The sequence below is a fragment of the Argentina anserina genome, chromosome 5, assembly GCF_933775445.1.
Source record: "Argentina anserina chromosome 5, drPotAnse1.1, whole genome shotgun sequence".
NCBI lineage: Eukaryota > Viridiplantae > Streptophyta > Magnoliopsida > Rosales > Rosaceae > Argentina > Argentina anserina.
In genome coordinates this window covers 27,406,487-27,424,214 of record NC_065876.1, presented here as the reverse complement: position 1 = coordinate 27,424,214, position 17,728 = coordinate 27,406,487, and the positions used below count along the sequence as shown (strand labels likewise).

The following is a 17,728-nucleotide window of genomic DNA, read 5'->3' as shown; positions in this document are numbered from 1 at the left end:
TCATTTAGGATTTAAGATTTATGGTTTAAATTTCCGCTACATTACAAGTTTGAAACTTGAAAAAACACATGTACGTACGTACGTACTCTATAAGAAGTTTCTAATTAACTACGAAAACATCGCAAGTCCTGTAATTAATCGTACATCAAATCGAATTCACTAATGAAATTGCATGTATATATTTAGCACGTACAAAAAAAACTATTGTTAACTATTATCGGCTTAATTACTTGTTTAAATTCTGGTAAATGATCCAAATTCACCATCTGAAAGAAAAAGAAAACCGTGATGCTGTCTAGTGGCCATAATAGCTTCCAATGAGTTACAGTACGTTAACTCACTAGAGATACCCTAAAGGCTAGCTAGCTTAAGGTTTTATTACTAATTAATTAAAGATGTCAGTGTTAATTATAAGCTCATTATTGGATTAATTTGTGTGCCTGGCACGCCAATAAAGAGCTACGTACATATGAATTCCGAATGATCATGTTCTTGTTCTTTTACAATCAAAGAGTCAATCATTTGTAAGAAACAATTATTAATTTAAGGTGCCTCCTTTTTCTGCTTATAATATTTTTCTTTACAAATCTCTTTTCCTTCTTCTTCGTTAGTTAATTAAACACAATCAATTTCTTTGTGATTCATGCTTTGGCTTCTACGCAAGCCATGACGGTGAAAATCCTAACATGACGTAAGCGAGTCTTTGAAGACTCGGTACTCCATCGAAGAACGCGTGGCTTAGAATACTGATATATAGAAGCTAGCTGGAAATGCTAGATCATCGTTGATAACTTGATATACATGCAGAAGAACGGTAGAAGATTTATATATAGTTTGGACGTATATAGCAATTGTGATACGTATTAGTGGAGGGGCTAACTGCTAAACATCCTATAAACCCAATAATTAAGTAGATGATGCTTCATATTTGATTTGTATAATGAATGGTAATTGGCATCTTACTTAGATTCTTAGTCAAGTCTCTGTCCTCGTACTTCCAGTTCCAGTTAGGTATAGCCCACTATAAAAAAGTCAGTTCTTTGGAGCAAGAACACTAACAAACTATAAAGCTACAAAATATTGCATGATTTCCCATATATATCTAGAATTATGGCTGAAAATTCAAGATCCAATCCTTGACTGAGTCATAATAGTTATATATGAGATCTCTAGAACGTTACCATTGATATTATTCTCCAGAAATGTATTAAGGTTTCAATTATATACCTAGCTATATACAATTTGCTTCGATGACTACTAGCTATGACTCCTTTGATATAACATTTGATAAACTTAGGGCACTCTAGAAGGTTACCGGCCACTTGTAAACTACGAGTCAATAGCTTTTTTCACTCTACCATTCCAATAGAAGCACTGCTGCTGGATGAAGTGTAATGAGATCAAAGCCAAAACATAAAAACAGACGACTAATACCATTTTAATATAGAACTTGCTTGATGATCTAAGTGGTGATTTTTCTCAAATATTTTGTTCAATCTGCTAGTAAATATCTAAAATTAAATGATTCCTGGTACCTAGAACTGGCTACTATACGTTCAACTGTACAAAATTATTATATCTTCTAGGGTGCTGATCGAAGGAGAAGTATATGTTGTTGATGATTTATATCTCGTATAGACTCTACTTAAATACATATTTTCTAGCTAGCTCTATTTATGTTGATAATTCTCTACTTAAAACATAGACCAGTGTTGTTTGGGAAATCACTCAATATTGCGTATGTGGTTATCAGATCTCCAATTATGGGTACCATTGTTGTTTGCGATATTGGGGATTAATTTCAGTTTCACTGCATAATCAGACATGGAAACATTATCCATGTCTGCCTCAACGGGTCTTCAGTGGTTCTCATGAACCCTACATGTTCCCCACTACATATATTTCCTCATCTCTTCTGATTTGTAGAAGATATTATGTAGGTGATTATTGGTAAGCCAGCAAAAGCCACTCAGATCGAGTTGAGATGTTATGTCTCTTTTAAACCCACATGCAACATATATGTGCAAACTTTCTGTCGATCTTCCTGTCGATCGTATTTGGATTACGAATTTGAATCATTATACAAATTAAAATTAACGTAAACAATTGCAATTACCCCAAACTGTATGTACGTACGTGCGTAAATACAAAAATATATACATATTTTTTTAGTTCTGCTGGTTGAATCTGCTAACACCTACTTTCTTGCACAGTAGAAAGTAGGTTTTCATTGAGTACAGAATGGGAGTCGTGCATATGAAGGACGCCTATATATAACAGGCATGCCATCACAGTTAGGGCTCCCGTAACTGTAGATTCACCAAAGGTCCAAAACGAACCCCCACTGATTCCGATACGGCGATACTTACAAAGATACAGAATTCATAAAGAAAGTGAAACCATTATATCTAGCTAGGTAAAATGACTGGGCTGTAACTCACAGCATGTGACGCACTAGTAGACGTCAGAGCCACTTCATCTTCAACCTCCGAGCCGATTAACCAGGCAATGTGCAAAAGGGCATACTTGAAAAACGCAATCAGAGGCGTTGTGCGCGGGTGCCTGAGAGAGACTGGCACCGGCAAGGAGGCGCGAAACAAGGTGTGGATGTACACGTGTACGGTGGATCCGTGGCTTTTCCACGTGAGTAATTGGCCGGGAGCTGTGATGATGATCATGATGATGATAATGATGTGATCTGTTTACATACACTTGCTATAGTTGTACGTAATGGCAATCATATCATATTCTTTATGAGCTGCTATCATTAGTTCAATTCCCCCTGGAGATTTTGGGTTTTCCCAAAGATCATTATTCCTCTCTATCCTGTAAAACATCTCAAGTTCTCAACTGCCCAGCCATGGATAGAGGTGAGTAGTCCCTCTCTGCAGCACTGTGCAGCTAGCTTCCTGATGGTTGTAAATTACACACAGAATCTCAGTATATATATCGATCAGGTACAGTAAGTGGGTAGAGATATGTACAACTGCCATGAGTGAGAAATTTGGATCAAAACATCCCAACTGCACGTAAATCATACCATCGAAGACTAGAACAAACATAGAATGTTCTTGGTGTTGAAATTCATCATTTAACCAATATCCGGATTCAGTGATCAAATATTCGCCGGTGATTAATTAATCCTCAAACTTCGAGTGTCAACAATTTTTTTTGCTAATATTGATGAAAGACCAGCGGTAGTTGAGCTACACAAATCAGAATTTATAAATATTGAATGCTAGGTATGGTCTAGTTATCACATAACTTGTACCAAGTTATAAAACAAAAACATCAAAAGCTGTAGACGATGATGATCGACAATCCTACAATTCACTTACAAGCCACAACAGTGACAGCACGCTATATGTGATTATATGACGATTAGGATAAGTTATATAAAAAATAATAACTCTAAATCCTAAGGCCTAAACTCGGCAATATTCTTTTAGGTGTTGGGTGCCTTCAATAAATGTTATGGTGCATATAAAAACTTCCCAATACCCTTTCGTCCAAGGACTGAAAAATTCTCCTTACTATCATAATTTCGGGGGATATTTTAGAAATATCGCTATATTTCCGAAACTATTCCGAAATACTGAAATTTTCTCTAATTTCTCGCGATATTTTTGTTTTTAACTACCACGTAGCCCATGTGAGCTTAGAATTTGCGAGTAAAAATAGGCCCAAATGTAGTCTGCAACAATCGACCATTTGATCTCTTATGAGAGTCAAACACCTCAATCATTCCCGTTGTGTAGACTAATAGTTATAAGATACATTTATTTATACATCCTTATCTAAACACTATTTAAACTATATTTTCAATATTTCTAATATTTCCATCTAAATGTCGATATTTCCGCTATTATCGATATTTTAGTCTATGCTTTCGTCACCATTAGGTCCAAAGTTTGCTCGCAATTCACATAACCGTAAAGCCCGCCAAACCGCGCTTCAAGCTGTCAAAGCCCACCCCGCCTCCACTTAAACCCATCCGCGTGTAACTCACGCGCCTCCGCGCCCCTAAGTCTTCATCACAAACCCAAAACTCTCTCCTTTTCCAACCCCCCCCTAAATATCATAGAAATAGAGAACGACCCAGAAGAAGAAAAATGAGATTGAAAATGGAGCCGGAGACGTTGACCCTGTTTCTGGTCAACTTAGCCGGAATCATGGAGCGAGCCGACGAGTCTTTGCTTCCCGGCGTCTACAAGGAGGTCGGCGCGGCTCTCCACACCGACCCGACCGGGCTCGGGTCGCTCACTCTGTTCCGGTCCATAGTCCAGTCACTGTGCTACCCCATCGCCGCTTACCTGGCCGTGCGTCACAACCGGGCCCACGTCATCGCCCTCGGCGCCTTCCTCTGGGCCGCCGCCACTTTTCTCGTCGCGTTTTCCTCCACTTTCTATCAGGTATTGGATTTTACCGCGTTTCTATCTTTTACCCCAGGGAAAGTTACTGCCTTGATTCATCTCAAGGCTCGGTAATTCCTTTTTGTAATTTCAGTTTGTGGTTTGCCCAATTCAGTAATTCGGTATGATATGTGACATTATTCTGTATAACTTAATATTGTATTTTGGATTTCGATAGTACAATAATGTATTGATACATCAAGTAGAGACGAGCTTCATCTATCTGTACACTAGTCTGATTTCGAGTTAGTGAAAACGTGTACTGTACGTTAATATATCAACAGATTAGCTTAGCTTGATTTCGAGTTGGTCTATGAATCTATGATGTGTGTGGTATATTAATGTATCAAGTATATGATAAGAAGTAAATTTGCCGACTACTTTTCTTCATTTGCCCACCTTATACCCAGCATTCTAAACTCATGTCATGTATCTAGTTACTCAATTATTATCTAACTACGGGGTGGGCGGTACATTAATGTATCAATACATCAAGTAAAGTAGCTTAGTTTGATCTCGAATTAGTCTATGATTATAGGAATTAAGTTAGTTTAAATTTACTTTTGATGTAGTGTCATTGTAATTAGCATGTGGACTTGGTTTATTAAGTGTTTACTGATCAGGTGGCTATATCCAGAGCTTTGAATGGGGTTGGCCTTGCTCTAGTTGCTCCTGCTATGCAGTCACTTGTGGCGGACTCAACTGATGATAGTAGCAGGGGTACGGCTTTTGGGTGGCTGCAGCTAACTGGCAACTTTGGTTCGATAATTGGTGGTCTTTGTTCCATACTGATAGCTCCATTGACAATCATGGGAATGCCTGGTTGGAGAGTTTCCTTTCATCTTGTTGGACTAATCAGTGTTCTAGTCGGTCTTTTAGTCCGCATATATGCAACTGATCCGCATTTTCCAGAGGGTGCAACAAAAGAAAGCAGCCAGGGTCCTAGTAGATCATTTTTGTCAGAAGTAAAGGAGCTGGCTAAAGAAGCTAAATCGGTTATGAAAATTCCCTCGTTCCAGATTGTTGTGGCACAGGGTGTTACTGGCTCGTTCCCTTGGTCGGCATTGTCATTTGCGCCAATGTGGCTGGAACTTATCGGATTTTCTCATGGGAGATCCGCTTTCCTCATTGCCTTGTTTGTGATTGGTAGTTCTCTTGGGGGTCTCTTCGGAGGTAAAATGGGGGATATCTTATCAGTGCGCTTTCCAAATGCTGGAAGGATAATTCTAGCACAGATAAGCTCGGCATCTGCAATACCTCTCGCAGCAATTCTTCTGCTTGTATTGCCTGATGATCCATCCTCAGCTATCATCCATGGTTTAGTTTTGTTCATCATGGGATTCTTGATATCTTGGAACGGTCCAGCTACGAACAAGTAAGTCTTTCAAACCCTCCTTTTAATCTAGAATATAGCTTCTAAAGTATGCACAAATGGCAATGTGGTTAGGCTTTTCCTTTCGTATTACTTACAATCATGAGTAACAATTGTTGGAAATAAGAGTAATTTTACATATCTACTGTACATTTATAATATGAAAACGTTAACGGCAAGTATTTCTTGAGAAATAAGAAAAGACAGTTTTCTGGTGTTTACTGTCCCTCCACCTTCCTGGAAAGCAAAACACTATTAATGTGTTGCATTTGATGATATTTTTCCATGCAGTCCAATTTTTGCTGAGATAGTTCCCGAGAGATCCCGAACAAATGTGTATGCCCTGGACAGATCTTTTGAGTCCATACTCTCATCATTCGCTCCTCCCACGGTGGGGATTTTGGCTCAGCATGTTTATGGTTATAAACCAGTTGCTGCAGGATCCAGTGCATCTGAAGAGATAGCAACAGACAGAGGGAATGCTTTATCATTGGCAAAGGCACTATACTCAGCAATAGGAATTCCGATGGCACTCTGTTGTGTTATTTACTCCTTCCTATACTGCACCTACCCGAGAGACAGGGAGCGTGCTCGAATGGAGGTTTTGATTGAATCAGAGATGCAACAAGTAGAATTAGAAAATTCACCTAGAGGAGGAGAACATTCTCAGATGCGGTTTCCTGAGTCAGAAGAACTATTTGTGAATGGTAAGACTGTCATCGACATGGAGTACAAGGGCGAGCAAGGCCTTGTTGGTGATGCTGAGGATGATGAACAGACATTGCTGTACCGCCAGTTAACCTTCGCCAATATGGGACCGGAATAATCTGGCATACAGACAATGGCTCGGCATACACGAAGATAGATAGCTCATAGCTTTTAATGGGTATCTATTTACAACTACAACACACTTCTTGCAATGGACTGAACATTACAACTCCATTATTTAGCACATCCAGGGATCTATATACATGTACAGAGACAAAATGTCCATCCAGATTTTTCTATGGTTATTTCAAGATGTAATACATCTTGGTATTTCCTGGAGATTTTTGTTACTTCTTTCTATTGACTGTTCTTTTGCTGTGGGGACGTATACTACAGTTCCACAGTTCTCTGTGTAATGAGCTTTCTTGGCATAGTTGCCTTGTGTTTTATGAAATGAATGAAAAATAGAATTTTACGGAACAAATTATTGAAGAAAAATTGCCTCCTTTCAGTACTGTGGTAAGGTAACTGACTGGTATCTTACTTGAAATACTTTAGTACGATTATACAAACTTGGGTTCCAGACTGAAACCTCATACACTTGCAAGAATAGAGGTGGCATATCATCCGTTTGGTATGGTATCTATAGTGTCGTTGTTTCTTTATGACAACTTCAGAGAACTTTCAGAGAAACACATCTCACATCAAATGCCGACTCTGTACTACCCTATACAAACTGGGGAGATCCTCCCGGCAAAAGAATGCTGATTTAACTCGGTTTTGTGGCAGAGATCATCACGAATAACCGATTCCTCACAACTGTAAAACCTACTAGCCCACATGCCGTGCAGATGTCTTCTAACTGGCCTTCGGATAGGAAGATTTGGCTGCCTGATACTTGCCTTGTTCTCTACAATAAAAGCAACATCATAAACTACAGATCAACAAAAGCCAAATGACATGCTTGCAGAGAGTAATATATAGATGAATCGCATTCAATACGTTAGAATGTCGTGTATTAATTGAGGGTCTTACAAGGTTTGTAAACTTTTCTTGTTATTTGGTAATAATTAAACAATAGACAACAGAGCAAGTTCAACACTCATAAAAGAAGTTATTTTATGAGGAGAATCAACAAAAAAACAAAAACAGTTTCGACTATAAGGAGAGAGTCCTAAACAGTGCTGGTTGATACCTTGGTTCCTTCCCTCAGAAATGGGACAAAGGCAAAAGCACCATCAAGTATGTAAGTCGTTGCAACGAACACCCCACCAGGTCGCAGCACTCTGCTAATTTCAGCAACCTACAAAACCACCGGTGCCAAACTGCTCAGAGAAAATACCGACCTCAATAATTTCCATTAAATTTCAATTTTGTAAAGGGAGGGGAAAATTGACATTATTAAGAATGAGAAATCTGATATTCAAGACTGACATTCCATAACTACACTATTATACATCCAGTTTCCCAAAAATTGAAATCTGTGCAATTAGCACCTTAATCTGGAGATAATAGTACTATCAGTTGTATATGCATTCAAAGAATTTGCACTAAATGACTAAATGTTTGCAATGGAGCTCATTTTCTCTCAGCACTATCTTTACAACATCAAGTTTACACAGTGATGATGTGTTTTGGCTAAAGACAACATTACAAATTTGCGAGGAAAGGAACAGGGATGATGGAGGAAACGATAAATCACCGAAAAATTAACTTCTGCACTTCAGTATCAAAACATTAAAGCAATAGGAAGCTTTGTCCCATTTCAATTCAAGGCTAAACTACTACAAAAAAGAACTATACATACAAAGTCATTATCCGTATAAAAAAATAGTGTCATTTTCAACCACAAAGTATCTCGCGAAATGTGCTCCTTCAATAACTATTATATTATTTATCAACATGTACATGTGATTTACTTCACTGCTGCCTGATTCATAAAGATGTACGCCTTACAAGTGCAGCAGCAAGCAGAAACAATTAGCCAACACCATACAGGGATAAATACTTACAGCTCCTGTCGGAGAAGGCCAACAGTGAATGGCAGCACCAGCATGCACAGCATCAATAGAACTGGTAGCAAAGGGAAGCCTAGAAATATCAGCTCTGACCAAAGTTATGTTCCTGAGGAAAAAAGTGATCATGCATAAGTCATTTATAATAGTAACAATAGGGAAGTAATCATAAGATTTGACAGTTCAGGGTCATTTAAATTGTAATGCAAAATTCAGATCCTGTACTCTTTGGGAAAGTTCTCTTCTTCCTCAATGAAGTCATAGCACTGCTTCAACATATTTTCTGAGTAGTCCAGCGCAACCACATGAGAAAACAATCCACTCTTGGCGAAAAGTCTAGAAAATAACCCACTCCCACAACTGGCATCAATTATGCTTCCACCCAAGACTGGTTTTAAGTAATCCTTAACCAACTCGAACTGCAGCCAAAACCATAACACTGTTAACAACTCACTTCAATTGGCCTGCCAAATCAAGTATACAATTGAAAAGGGATGATATGCAATTTTAGCATTTTAATGAGTAACAAACTTACAATTATTGGCCGGAAAAGAGAAAATTTTGGAAGAAACAGGATCAGTTCATCTATTTTCAATGCACTGATCATAAATAAGTAAAACAACTATCTTCCTTCTTTTCGCCTTCCTTTCTTATAATAATTTATCCAACTGGTGGTGGGTTTCTAATTTATATAAATAAATTGACCACCGAATAAAGTAATTATAGGAGGCATATTTTCTTTTCGATGGAGATACTAGAAGGCATATCTTCACTTCATATGACAGAGCTAACAAAATTTTACTAGTTTCCATGCAATGTCCAATACTCTAATGAACCTTTCATATATATAAATAATGTAAAAATATGTGTATGTATATGTAGATTATCTGTCTGCACACGTTTCACTGTTTAAAGATGGTGAGACCTACAATCAACCATGATACACTGTTCAAAGTTTGGAAAAGAGATATCTGATAAGGGAAAATGTAAAAGAAAAATTAAAAAAACCGCGTCACCTCTTTCTCTGGCCCAGGGAAACCACCCCATACTGAAAAGGATTGACGCCAGCCTCTCTCGTAGAGGAAAGATACCAATGGAGTCCTGATCCCAGAAATAAAAATTTCGGACGTTATAACATGCCAGGTGAAATCAATTTTACTAAGCATGCTCAGTGCATGCAAAGAGATCAAAAGTAACAAGCTTGACCTATGTAAATTATTATGTATGCAGGAAATGTTTTTTGTTCAGTGAACAGATAATAAATATCCTTCATAAAATTCTACATTAGAAGCTATACCATATTCAACATTCTTTCAAATGTCAAATTAAAGCTCTACAGTTTGATGGTACCATGGCCATTTGATTGACACTACAATAGGAAAAGAAAACTAAAAGACAGTAGCAGATTATACATGACAGCAGGAACCTATGAATCAGGCAAGCAAAAATAAATAAACATCAGATGCTATCCTCCATCATAAGCCCTGAGCATAGAACCTAGTTTCTTTTATTATTGTGCAAAACCCACACTGCGAGAGAATATTAAACACTCAAAATGCAAACCTATAGCATTGTGGTACCTGAAAATCTCCGTTGAAGCCGGCATTGATTCACCATAGTTTTTGGCACCGCTTGCCACTGTCAGGTCCAAATGTGTCTCATTGGCCAAATAAGTCTTCTTGCAAGTGCTACATTCTAAACTAGCGGCAGAACCAGACTCGCTGTAAATCCAAACAACACCACACAATCATTATCAAACCGAAACTTAATTCACAAACTCTAACCGCTGGTATTTCGAATTACACATTAGATTCATGCAATTCATACCCATTTGATGCAAATGGTTCAAAGCATATAGGACAAGCTAACAGGTCGTTGCAGACACTGGCTTCATTCTGAACCTCAATTGGGTCCTATCAACAAAAACCCAACAATGTTATCAATATCTAGAACAAAAAAAAAACTCAAAACTCAAAGCATAAACTGAAACTGGGTCCTAATCAATTACATACAAGAACACAAACCCGATAAAGTTAATATCAAAAAGCTCAAAGCTTTCGAGTTCTGACCATAAACTGAAACTGGGTCCTATCATTAATATCTCAACAACACAAACCCAACAATCTGAAACTGAAACTGGGTTCTGTCAAAATAGCCAAAACAAAAAAAAAACTTAAAAATTTATGAATTCCCAATAGAAACTGAAACTGGGTTTGCCAATTTGTACCGACTGAATTGGAACTTACAGATGGAATGGTCTCGACGAAGGCGGTGGAAGAAGCTCGAACAGTGACTGCCGGGAATAAAGAGAAGCGTTTGAGATTAACGGTGAAAGGGTTATTGAGCTTGAATGAGTCCGGCCTCGAGTTGCCGAGTTGACTCGGAAGAGAGAGGTTGCTGATGAGGGTTGTCGTTGCCAATGCCATGAGCTCTCTCTATCTCTCTGTGTCGTCTTTTGTTGTCTGATGTGGTTTTGTTCGTTGGGAGTTGCTAATGAAGATTTGATTAAGAGTTGCTAAGAGAAAAGGGCCATTTTGAGTGACGTGGTCTCACTGGGTTAAACACGGTGGACGATTGCATATAGTTTGGACGGCAAACATACATGTGTCGGAAAATTGTGGCTTAGATTAAAGAGTGTATTTTTCACATTGTTACGAAGAATCATGGTAATTTTACAAAATATCATCATCTAAAATTACAAAACACGCACGACGCATGTTTATTAATAATTTGATACAACACTATTTGGATTAAATGTGAATTTCATTACCATTTTATACCATTCACAATTTTTATGACTCTTAATATGGCATTCTGAGAAAAAAAAATTGGCCTAATTAAATTTTCAACTCGACAAAATTTGAGTTTTGCGGTTTTGCCTACTCACTATACACTTTTTTAATAACTCGATATTTTTCTTTGTACATGAATCTTTCCGGTGGAAGATCAAAGAAAATTATGGAGAGTACTTCACCATTCAAATGCAATGTAAAAACAACTAGAACCTAACACTTACATTATTTGGTAAACTGAAGTTCGAACATTTCAAATGATTTCTATTACCAATCTAATGAATGATGATCCAACATACATGGTAAGAAATTAGACCGCGTTAATTCCTGTGTGTTCCAAGTAGGATTTACTTGCCAATTATACCACGAATCACAGCCGTTCGTTTTGATCCATCGGTTCACGTTGCAACTCAAAAAATGTGACCGTTGCTCTTACGTCGGTTCACACAGCTTCTAATATGTACTCTCAATTCTCGTTCCTCATAAACACAAAGCACAGAGAAATCAGAGGGAGAAGAGAGCGAGAAAAAAAGCTTAGAGTTTAAAAAAAAAAGAGAGAGTTTGATCTGTGGAAGCAATACCCAGAAGGTATTGATCGTCAAGATTTGGACATGGAGAACAGAGCAGTTCTTGCTCCACAACCCAGAGGTATTCTTTGATTTTAATCTCATTTAAGCACTTGATTTTCTTTTCTGATCGATTGATCTTTGTGGGTTTGTCATTTTCGTATGAATATATTCATCTTTGGACTTAATGGGGTTTAAGGATGATATAATATTGATTGGAACAAAATGCTTCTGGGTGTTGTTATTTCTTGTTCTCCTTGATTGTAGTTTGAATTGGTTTATGAATGAATTATATTGGTTATGATTTGAAACAAGATTCAATCTTTATCATTTTGATTTGCTTGTGTGATGATTCTTTGTTGGGGGGGGGGGAGTTGATATTTGTTATGTTTCATGTGTTTGAATGGAATGGAAAAGTACCAAGAATGAACCAGCCTGTAGCTCCTCAGGATAGGACCAATGTAGAGGCAGCCCAGCTGCTAGCAAATGCAAAGTTGAACAATGTGGTAATAACTTAGTTTCATTGCTTTTTCTAATGGGAAGTGTTCTACTGTCTTTCATATGGAAATAATGTAATTTGTGACCTTGTAGATCCCAGTGCTAGTGCCTAGTCTTCAAGACAAGGTAGCCGTCGATAGAAAATGTGCCCCTGCAGAGAAGCTCATGAAGAAGAAGGCCGTAGATGAAGATGTGACTGTGATAAGTTCTGATGAAGAAGAGGTGAAACCTATCAATAGAAGCAAGCCATCACAAGGGTCAAGGAAAGAAGTGAAGACTCTCACTTCGATTCTAATTGCTCGAAGCAAGGTCAGTTTGGTGTTCATATAAATTGAAATCTAAAGATTATGTTTCAGAAATTGCGTTTTCTTTTTCATTGTTGGGGTACTGAATTCTGTTCACTGCAGGCTATTGCTGGTGGAACCACCTACAAGCCAATACATTGTGGACTTTGACTCAGCTGATGTTAAAGATGAATTAGCAGTTGTTGAGGATATGTACAAGTTCTACAAACTTGAGGAGGTACTTTCTTCTCCTCTTTTAGGCTTTTAGGTTTTAAGTTTATCCTATTTCAACTGTTCTTACTCGTGTATACTACTAACTAATGCAGGATAGGAACCGAGTTGGAGATTACTTGCACTCACAGACAGAAGTCAATGCGAAAATGAGATCAATCCTCATAGACTAGCTGATCGAAGTTCACAGGAAGTTTGAACGGATGCCGGTAACATCTTACCTTACTGTGAGGATAATTGACAGATACCTTTCGGTGAAGATTGTTCCTAGGAAAAAACTTCAGCTACTTGGCATTAGTTCTATGGTGATAGCATCAAAATATGAGGAAATTTGGGCTCCTCAGGTAGTTCTTTTTTGCTTGAAATAATATCAAACACTATCTATACTAAAATGGGTTCAATATGCAGGTCAATGACTTTGTATGCATTTCAGCTTATACATGTATGGATGATGAGGTACGGAACCTGGAGAAGGAAATCTTGGGGAAGCTGGAGTGGTATCTGACAGTTCCAACACCTTATGTCTTTCTTGCTAGATATATCAAAGCTTCTGTTTCACCTCATGATGAGGTAGTCAATATTTTATGGTTTTTGAGAAAGTGTAAGCATGCTTTTAACTTTTCTTTTTGTGAAGAAATGAATACCAGTATGCTTTTCTTACCTTTCCAAATGCAGATGAAGAATATGGTTTTCTTCCTAGCAGATCTTGGTGTCATGCACTGTCAAACAATCATCTCGTACTCTCCATCCATGATAGCTGCTGCAGCCCGTTGTACCCTCAAGAAGATACCATTCTGGACTGCGACTCTGAAGCACCACACTGGTTACTTGGAAGAACAGTTGAGGTAATAATAATGTCTTCTTACTATGCCTGCAGTCTGCATATTATTTTTGATAGAGGAAAGAATTATACTATTTTCAGATGTGTACGTTGCTTGTAATGTTACAGGGAATGTGCTAAGATCTTGGTTGGTTTACAATCGGAGGCTGCAGAAAGTGATCTTAAAGCTGCTTACCGGAAGTACTCAAATCCAGAATTCGGTGCTGTAGCTCATCTCCCTCCAGCCAATATCTCTTAGTCCACTTCATGAAGATGTCATCTTGATTTTTGAGTATCGGTTTACTTTTTGCAGACAATACAAACCCACCATACCAGCTAGCGCCGGTTTTTTTTTTATATATAGATTAGGTCAAGAAGGTTTTCAGTGTCTCTATTTGGAATTTTCGATTGGTGGCTAGGGTGGTGGTGTCTAAAATACTCTTAGAACTTGACTTGGCACATTTTAGTTGTCTATAATCTATCCCTCATTCCTCAGTCGTATAGATTGTTTATTGTTTTAATGGTGCCAAAGAAGAATCTCGGTTTTTCTTTACATAATGTTCTATCAGTTTAGTTTTAGTTTTTAATATATCTGTGTAAGTTTCAACTTAGAAGACCACAAGTCGAACTGATAAGTAATGTCGATAGAGATTTTTTTTTTCCATTTCATCTTGTTTTGATGTCAGTTAAGTAACAAGCAAGACCTAACAACTTGAGCTTGTGCTGGAAATGCCGTGCAGTTGAAGTAACATACAGTTAGCTTGATACCAGTTGCTCGGGAAAAGCTTCGGCTATCAGTGTGGTACTAAGTTCCGTGTGGTTCTGAAGTAGGTGATTCTTGCAGAGAGAGGTGCTTCATATACTCTGTTTATCAAGAAAGATTCATGTACGCAGAAAAATATTGAACTGTTGAAAAAGGGGTTTACTGCGTAAGGCAAAACTCAAATTTGCCGGGTTTAGATCAAATAACGGGTCAAACAGATTGTGGATTTCTCAGTTAACTATTGGATTATGAATCCCATTACTACTGGAATATGAATCCTATTACTACCAGGGCAAGAGTCCCATTAGTCCATTACTGATAGCTTATACGAAGTCTGACTAGCTACCACGCGCATATAAATCCCATTGCTAGTAGAACAAGTACAGAGCTTCGTTTAGAGGCTACTAATTCTCTTAACAGGGAATCATTTTTGCTACTAGAGAAGGAATCCCATTACTAATATGACGAGAATCACATTACATTTAGAATGAGAATCCCATTACTAGTAGAACAAATATAGAGCTTCATTTAGAGACATAATTTTCTTATAAATAGCAGCCTTCACTTCTTCAAAATCTCATCCATTCACTACCCGATATCTCTCCTTCACTTCCAGCAAATTAACACAAGTATTTTTTTTCTCTTTCATTCCAAGGCTTTTGAAGATGGGGAACGCACATTCGGGTCGAACCCGAACCACTCTGGGAGTCGTAGGGAACGTAATCTCTGCATGTCTTTTCCTCTCTCCAGTACCTACATTCAAGACAATATACCAGAAGAAAGATGTCGAAAGTTTTGATCCAAAACCTTACCTTTGTACGGTGTTGAACTGTTTGTTATGGTGCTTCTACGGAATGCCATTTGTTAATCCAAACAGTATTCTAGTAGTGACTATCAATGGAGCGGGGCTGATCATGGAGCTAATATATCTTGCCATATTCTGCTATTATGCTTCGAAAGAAGGAAGAAGAACGGTTGCTAAATATTTTTCAGCAGCAGTTGTTATTTTTGCGATTGTTGCGGCTCCAACTATGATTTGGATACCAGTTCATAAGATGCTTTTGGATCGACGTATGAGGGTTTTCATTGTTGGAATCATCTGTGATATTTTCAATGTCATCATGTACATGTCTCCTTTGTTCATCGTGAAGAAAGTCATCAAAACAAAGAGTGTGGAATACATGACACCTTGGCTCTCTCTTTGCAACACTCTGAACGGTGCTTGCTGGGCGTCCTATGCTCTTATAGGGAAAGTAGACTACTTCATTCTTCTCAGCAACGGTCTCGGTTTTATTCTTGGAGCAATTCAATTGATTATATATGGGATATACTACCGCAATAGCAAACCTGCAGAAGTTGAAGAGCTTGATGATGACAATAAGAAGCTGCCTGCCATTGAAATGCAACCAGCTGAGAACATGGTCTAATTGCCCGCCTCATCCATTTAATCATAATCGCATTCAAATGTTTGTCTTTTAATTAGTTTATTTATTTTTCTTGCTTTCTGATAATAAACACGTAATGTATCGTATCATTGATACATTACATTGTAATAGTTAGTGCCAAAAGACATGGCAGTATGTTGCTTTCTAATTTTTGGTGTTGATATATCTGTAATTCTCAAGCATTTATTCAATAAAGTCGCTATTATTTTTTATACTGTAAATTGAACGTTTGTGTATGTATAATTTATTCTTTCCCACGTACGTATGCATGTTATTTTAATATATTCAATTAATATCGAACGTATGTGTAAGTATAAGCCATGTATTCACAAAATACATCTCATCAATGGAATCCCATTACTAATATGAAAAGATTACATCATTACAATCTAGCATTAGACTCAGGTTTGTTTATTATATATCGATGCATGCTATGCATCTCAAACCCAACCATATATTGGTATTTGTTATAGTTTTTCTAATTTTACTCACAAAACGATATCGGCTGCATGTTTTAAGATGCTAGCCGCCGACACTCACAATGTATAACAACTGATATTGTTTTGTGATTGAGATCAGAAAAATAATTACCAATGCATGCATTAATTGATATACATTTTTTTTAAGAGGTGAAGATTTGGAGACCATGCATTGATATATAATATAATAGAATTTTCTATTAGACTTAATGAAACAATGAAAATCGGTTATCCTTTTTTCGAAGGAAGTTTAAAATAAAAATGGCGCTTATTATGTACTTAAAAATTGAAATGCATTTGAAGTGTCATTGTCCCTCTGCCGACAGATCTAACTTGGCCCAGAATTAGCTGATTGACAAGTGATGTTTAGTTATTAAATCGTTATCATCAATTCAGTGATTTTCTTCTCTTCGAATGATTAGCGATAACTATTGCTTCCTTTTCATATTAATGGTTTCAGCCACATCTCATGAACTCAATGACAATCTGACTATCTGCTCTTCGATTTTGTCTAGGTTTGAAGAAATTAGCTATTGCCTTCGATTTTCTTCCATCATTAGATCGGAGAAAGTATATATTTGCCCTTCATTTAAGTGCAAGATTATGCGTTCGATTTTCACGGCCTCAATAGCTATAATCGACTACATCATGCAGTACCTCGTGTAATAAATTTGTTGATGTTTTTACTGAAGAGATAATCTTCAAGCACAAAAAAAGGTTGGTATTTAAAAATGATGAAAAGAGTTGGTAGGAAGTTCCTAGCTAGCTGTAGTCGATAGAATTAGAACACCCTTAATAAAGTGATGATTTGAGCCGTAATTAAAGGTGTTTTATATCTAATCCACTGTTTGCCGCACCAATAAACTCATCTCTAGAATCTAATGTACTCGTAAAGAGTTGCACGAGCCATGGTTAGCTAGATAAAACTAACCATACCTAACCGGCAAAGTTGTTGAGTAGCAGACCAGCGGTTAAAACCAACAAACGGCGTTACTCATTATGCTTGTGAAGTTATCTCTCTACGTCGACATTCACATTCCGATATGAACTTGAAAGTTGAAACAAGCAGCTGCTGAATCACGAGTTCGCGGGATCAGAAAGGTCGAACCCCGAACTGGTCAGACGAGTCAAACCAATCTTAGTGGAATCATCGTCAAACACTCTTCTTCTAGACTTTTGGAATCGAAGTTAATTAAGATGAAGTGATGAACACTCTGTAATATGTATCCAACCCTTTCACCCCTGCAAGTAAAACAAGACAATTGCTATGTTCAGATCTTTGAATTTTATAAAACATACAATACTCCTGGAAATTTATACTTATTTCTAGGTCATTAGTTACA

At 37.5% G+C, this 17,728-nt stretch overlaps 3 protein-coding genes and 1 pseudogene across 4 annotated transcripts; 3 read left to right on the top strand and 1 right to left on the bottom strand.

Annotated features, from left to right (window-relative positions):
• Nucleotides 1-4,012: 4,012 nt before the first annotated feature.
• On the top strand, nucleotides 4,013-6,827 carry LOC126795225 (uncharacterized). 2 transcript variants are annotated; one of them, XM_050522069.1, is made up of 3 exons: nucleotides 4,013-4,412; nucleotides 5,036-5,787; nucleotides 6,076-6,827. In XM_050522069.1, exons 1-3 carry the CDS (start codon nucleotides 4,113-4,115, stop codon nucleotides 6,608-6,610), a joined length of 1,587 nt encoding a protein of 528 aa, XP_050378026.1. In that variant the 5' UTR covers nucleotides 4,013-4,112; the 3' UTR covers nucleotides 6,611-6,827. The 2 variants fall into 2 exon arrangements, with proteins under 2 accessions (XP_050378026.1, XP_050378027.1); XM_050522070.1 differs by having other exon boundaries at nucleotides 4,268-4,412; nucleotides 5,050-5,787.
• A 139-nt stretch (nucleotides 6,828-6,966) lies between these two features.
• LOC126795232 (uncharacterized methyltransferase At1g78140, chloroplastic) lies at nucleotides 6,967-10,984 on the bottom strand. Its single transcript, XM_050522075.1, has 8 exons — nucleotides 10,754-10,984; nucleotides 10,335-10,420; nucleotides 10,088-10,228; nucleotides 9,524-9,608; nucleotides 8,733-8,926; nucleotides 8,505-8,616; nucleotides 7,688-7,795; nucleotides 6,967-7,402 (listed from the first exon to the last, which is right to left on the bottom strand). Exons 1-8 carry the CDS (start codon nucleotides 10,931-10,933, stop codon nucleotides 7,262-7,264), a joined length of 1,047 nt encoding a protein of 348 aa, XP_050378032.1. The 5' UTR covers nucleotides 10,934-10,984; the 3' UTR covers nucleotides 6,967-7,261.
• A 1,293-nt stretch (nucleotides 10,985-12,277) lies between these two features.
• On the top strand, nucleotides 12,278-14,015 carry LOC126795230 (G2/mitotic-specific cyclin S13-7-like; annotated as a pseudogene).
• Nucleotides 14,016-15,126: 1,111 nt separating this feature from the next.
• On the top strand, nucleotides 15,127-15,888 carry LOC126795874 (bidirectional sugar transporter SWEET7b-like). The gene is made up of 2 exons (XM_050522607.1): nucleotides 15,127-15,435; nucleotides 15,613-15,888. Exons 1-2 carry the CDS (start codon nucleotides 15,127-15,129, stop codon nucleotides 15,886-15,888), a joined length of 585 nt encoding a protein of 194 aa, XP_050378564.1.
• Nucleotides 15,889-17,728: the final 1,840 nt, after the last annotated feature.

What these genes read in the sequence shown, in the direction of transcription:
- LOC126795874 (XM_050522607.1), top strand. Translation starts at nt 15,127, where the DNA reads ATGGGGAACGCACATTCGGGTCGAACCCGAACCACTCTGGGAGTCGTA. An exon ending in CGAAAGAAGGAAGAAGAACG is followed by an intron (nt 15,436 to 15,612) that starts GTTGCTAAATAT and finishes TTCATCGTGAAG; the next exon opens with AAAGTCATCAAAACAAAGAG.
- LOC126795232 (XM_050522075.1), bottom strand. Translation starts at nt 10,933, where the DNA reads ATGGCATTGGCAACGACAACCCTCATCAGCAACCTCTCTCTTCCGAGT. An exon ending in TCGTCGAGACCATTCCATCT is followed by an intron (nt 10,421 to 10,753) that starts GTAAGTTCCAAT and finishes TTTTGTTGATAG; the next exon opens with GACCCAATTGAGGTTCAGAA. An exon ending in TTCTGAGGGAAGGAACCAAG is followed by an intron (nt 7,403 to 7,687) that starts GTATCAACCAGC and finishes CTTTTATTGTAG; the next exon opens with AGAACAAGGCAAGTATCAGG.
- LOC126795225 (XM_050522069.1), top strand. Translation starts at nt 4,113, where the DNA reads ATGAGATTGAAAATGGAGCCGGAGACGTTGACCCTGTTTCTGGTCAAC. An exon ending in TTTCCTCCACTTTCTATCAG is followed by an intron (nt 4,413 to 5,035) that starts GTATTGGATTTT and finishes TTTACTGATCAG; the next exon opens with GTGGCTATATCCAGAGCTTT. An exon ending in AACGGTCCAGCTACGAACAA is followed by an intron (nt 5,788 to 6,075) that starts GTAAGTCTTTCA and finishes TTTTCCATGCAG; the next exon opens with TCCAATTTTTGCTGAGATAG.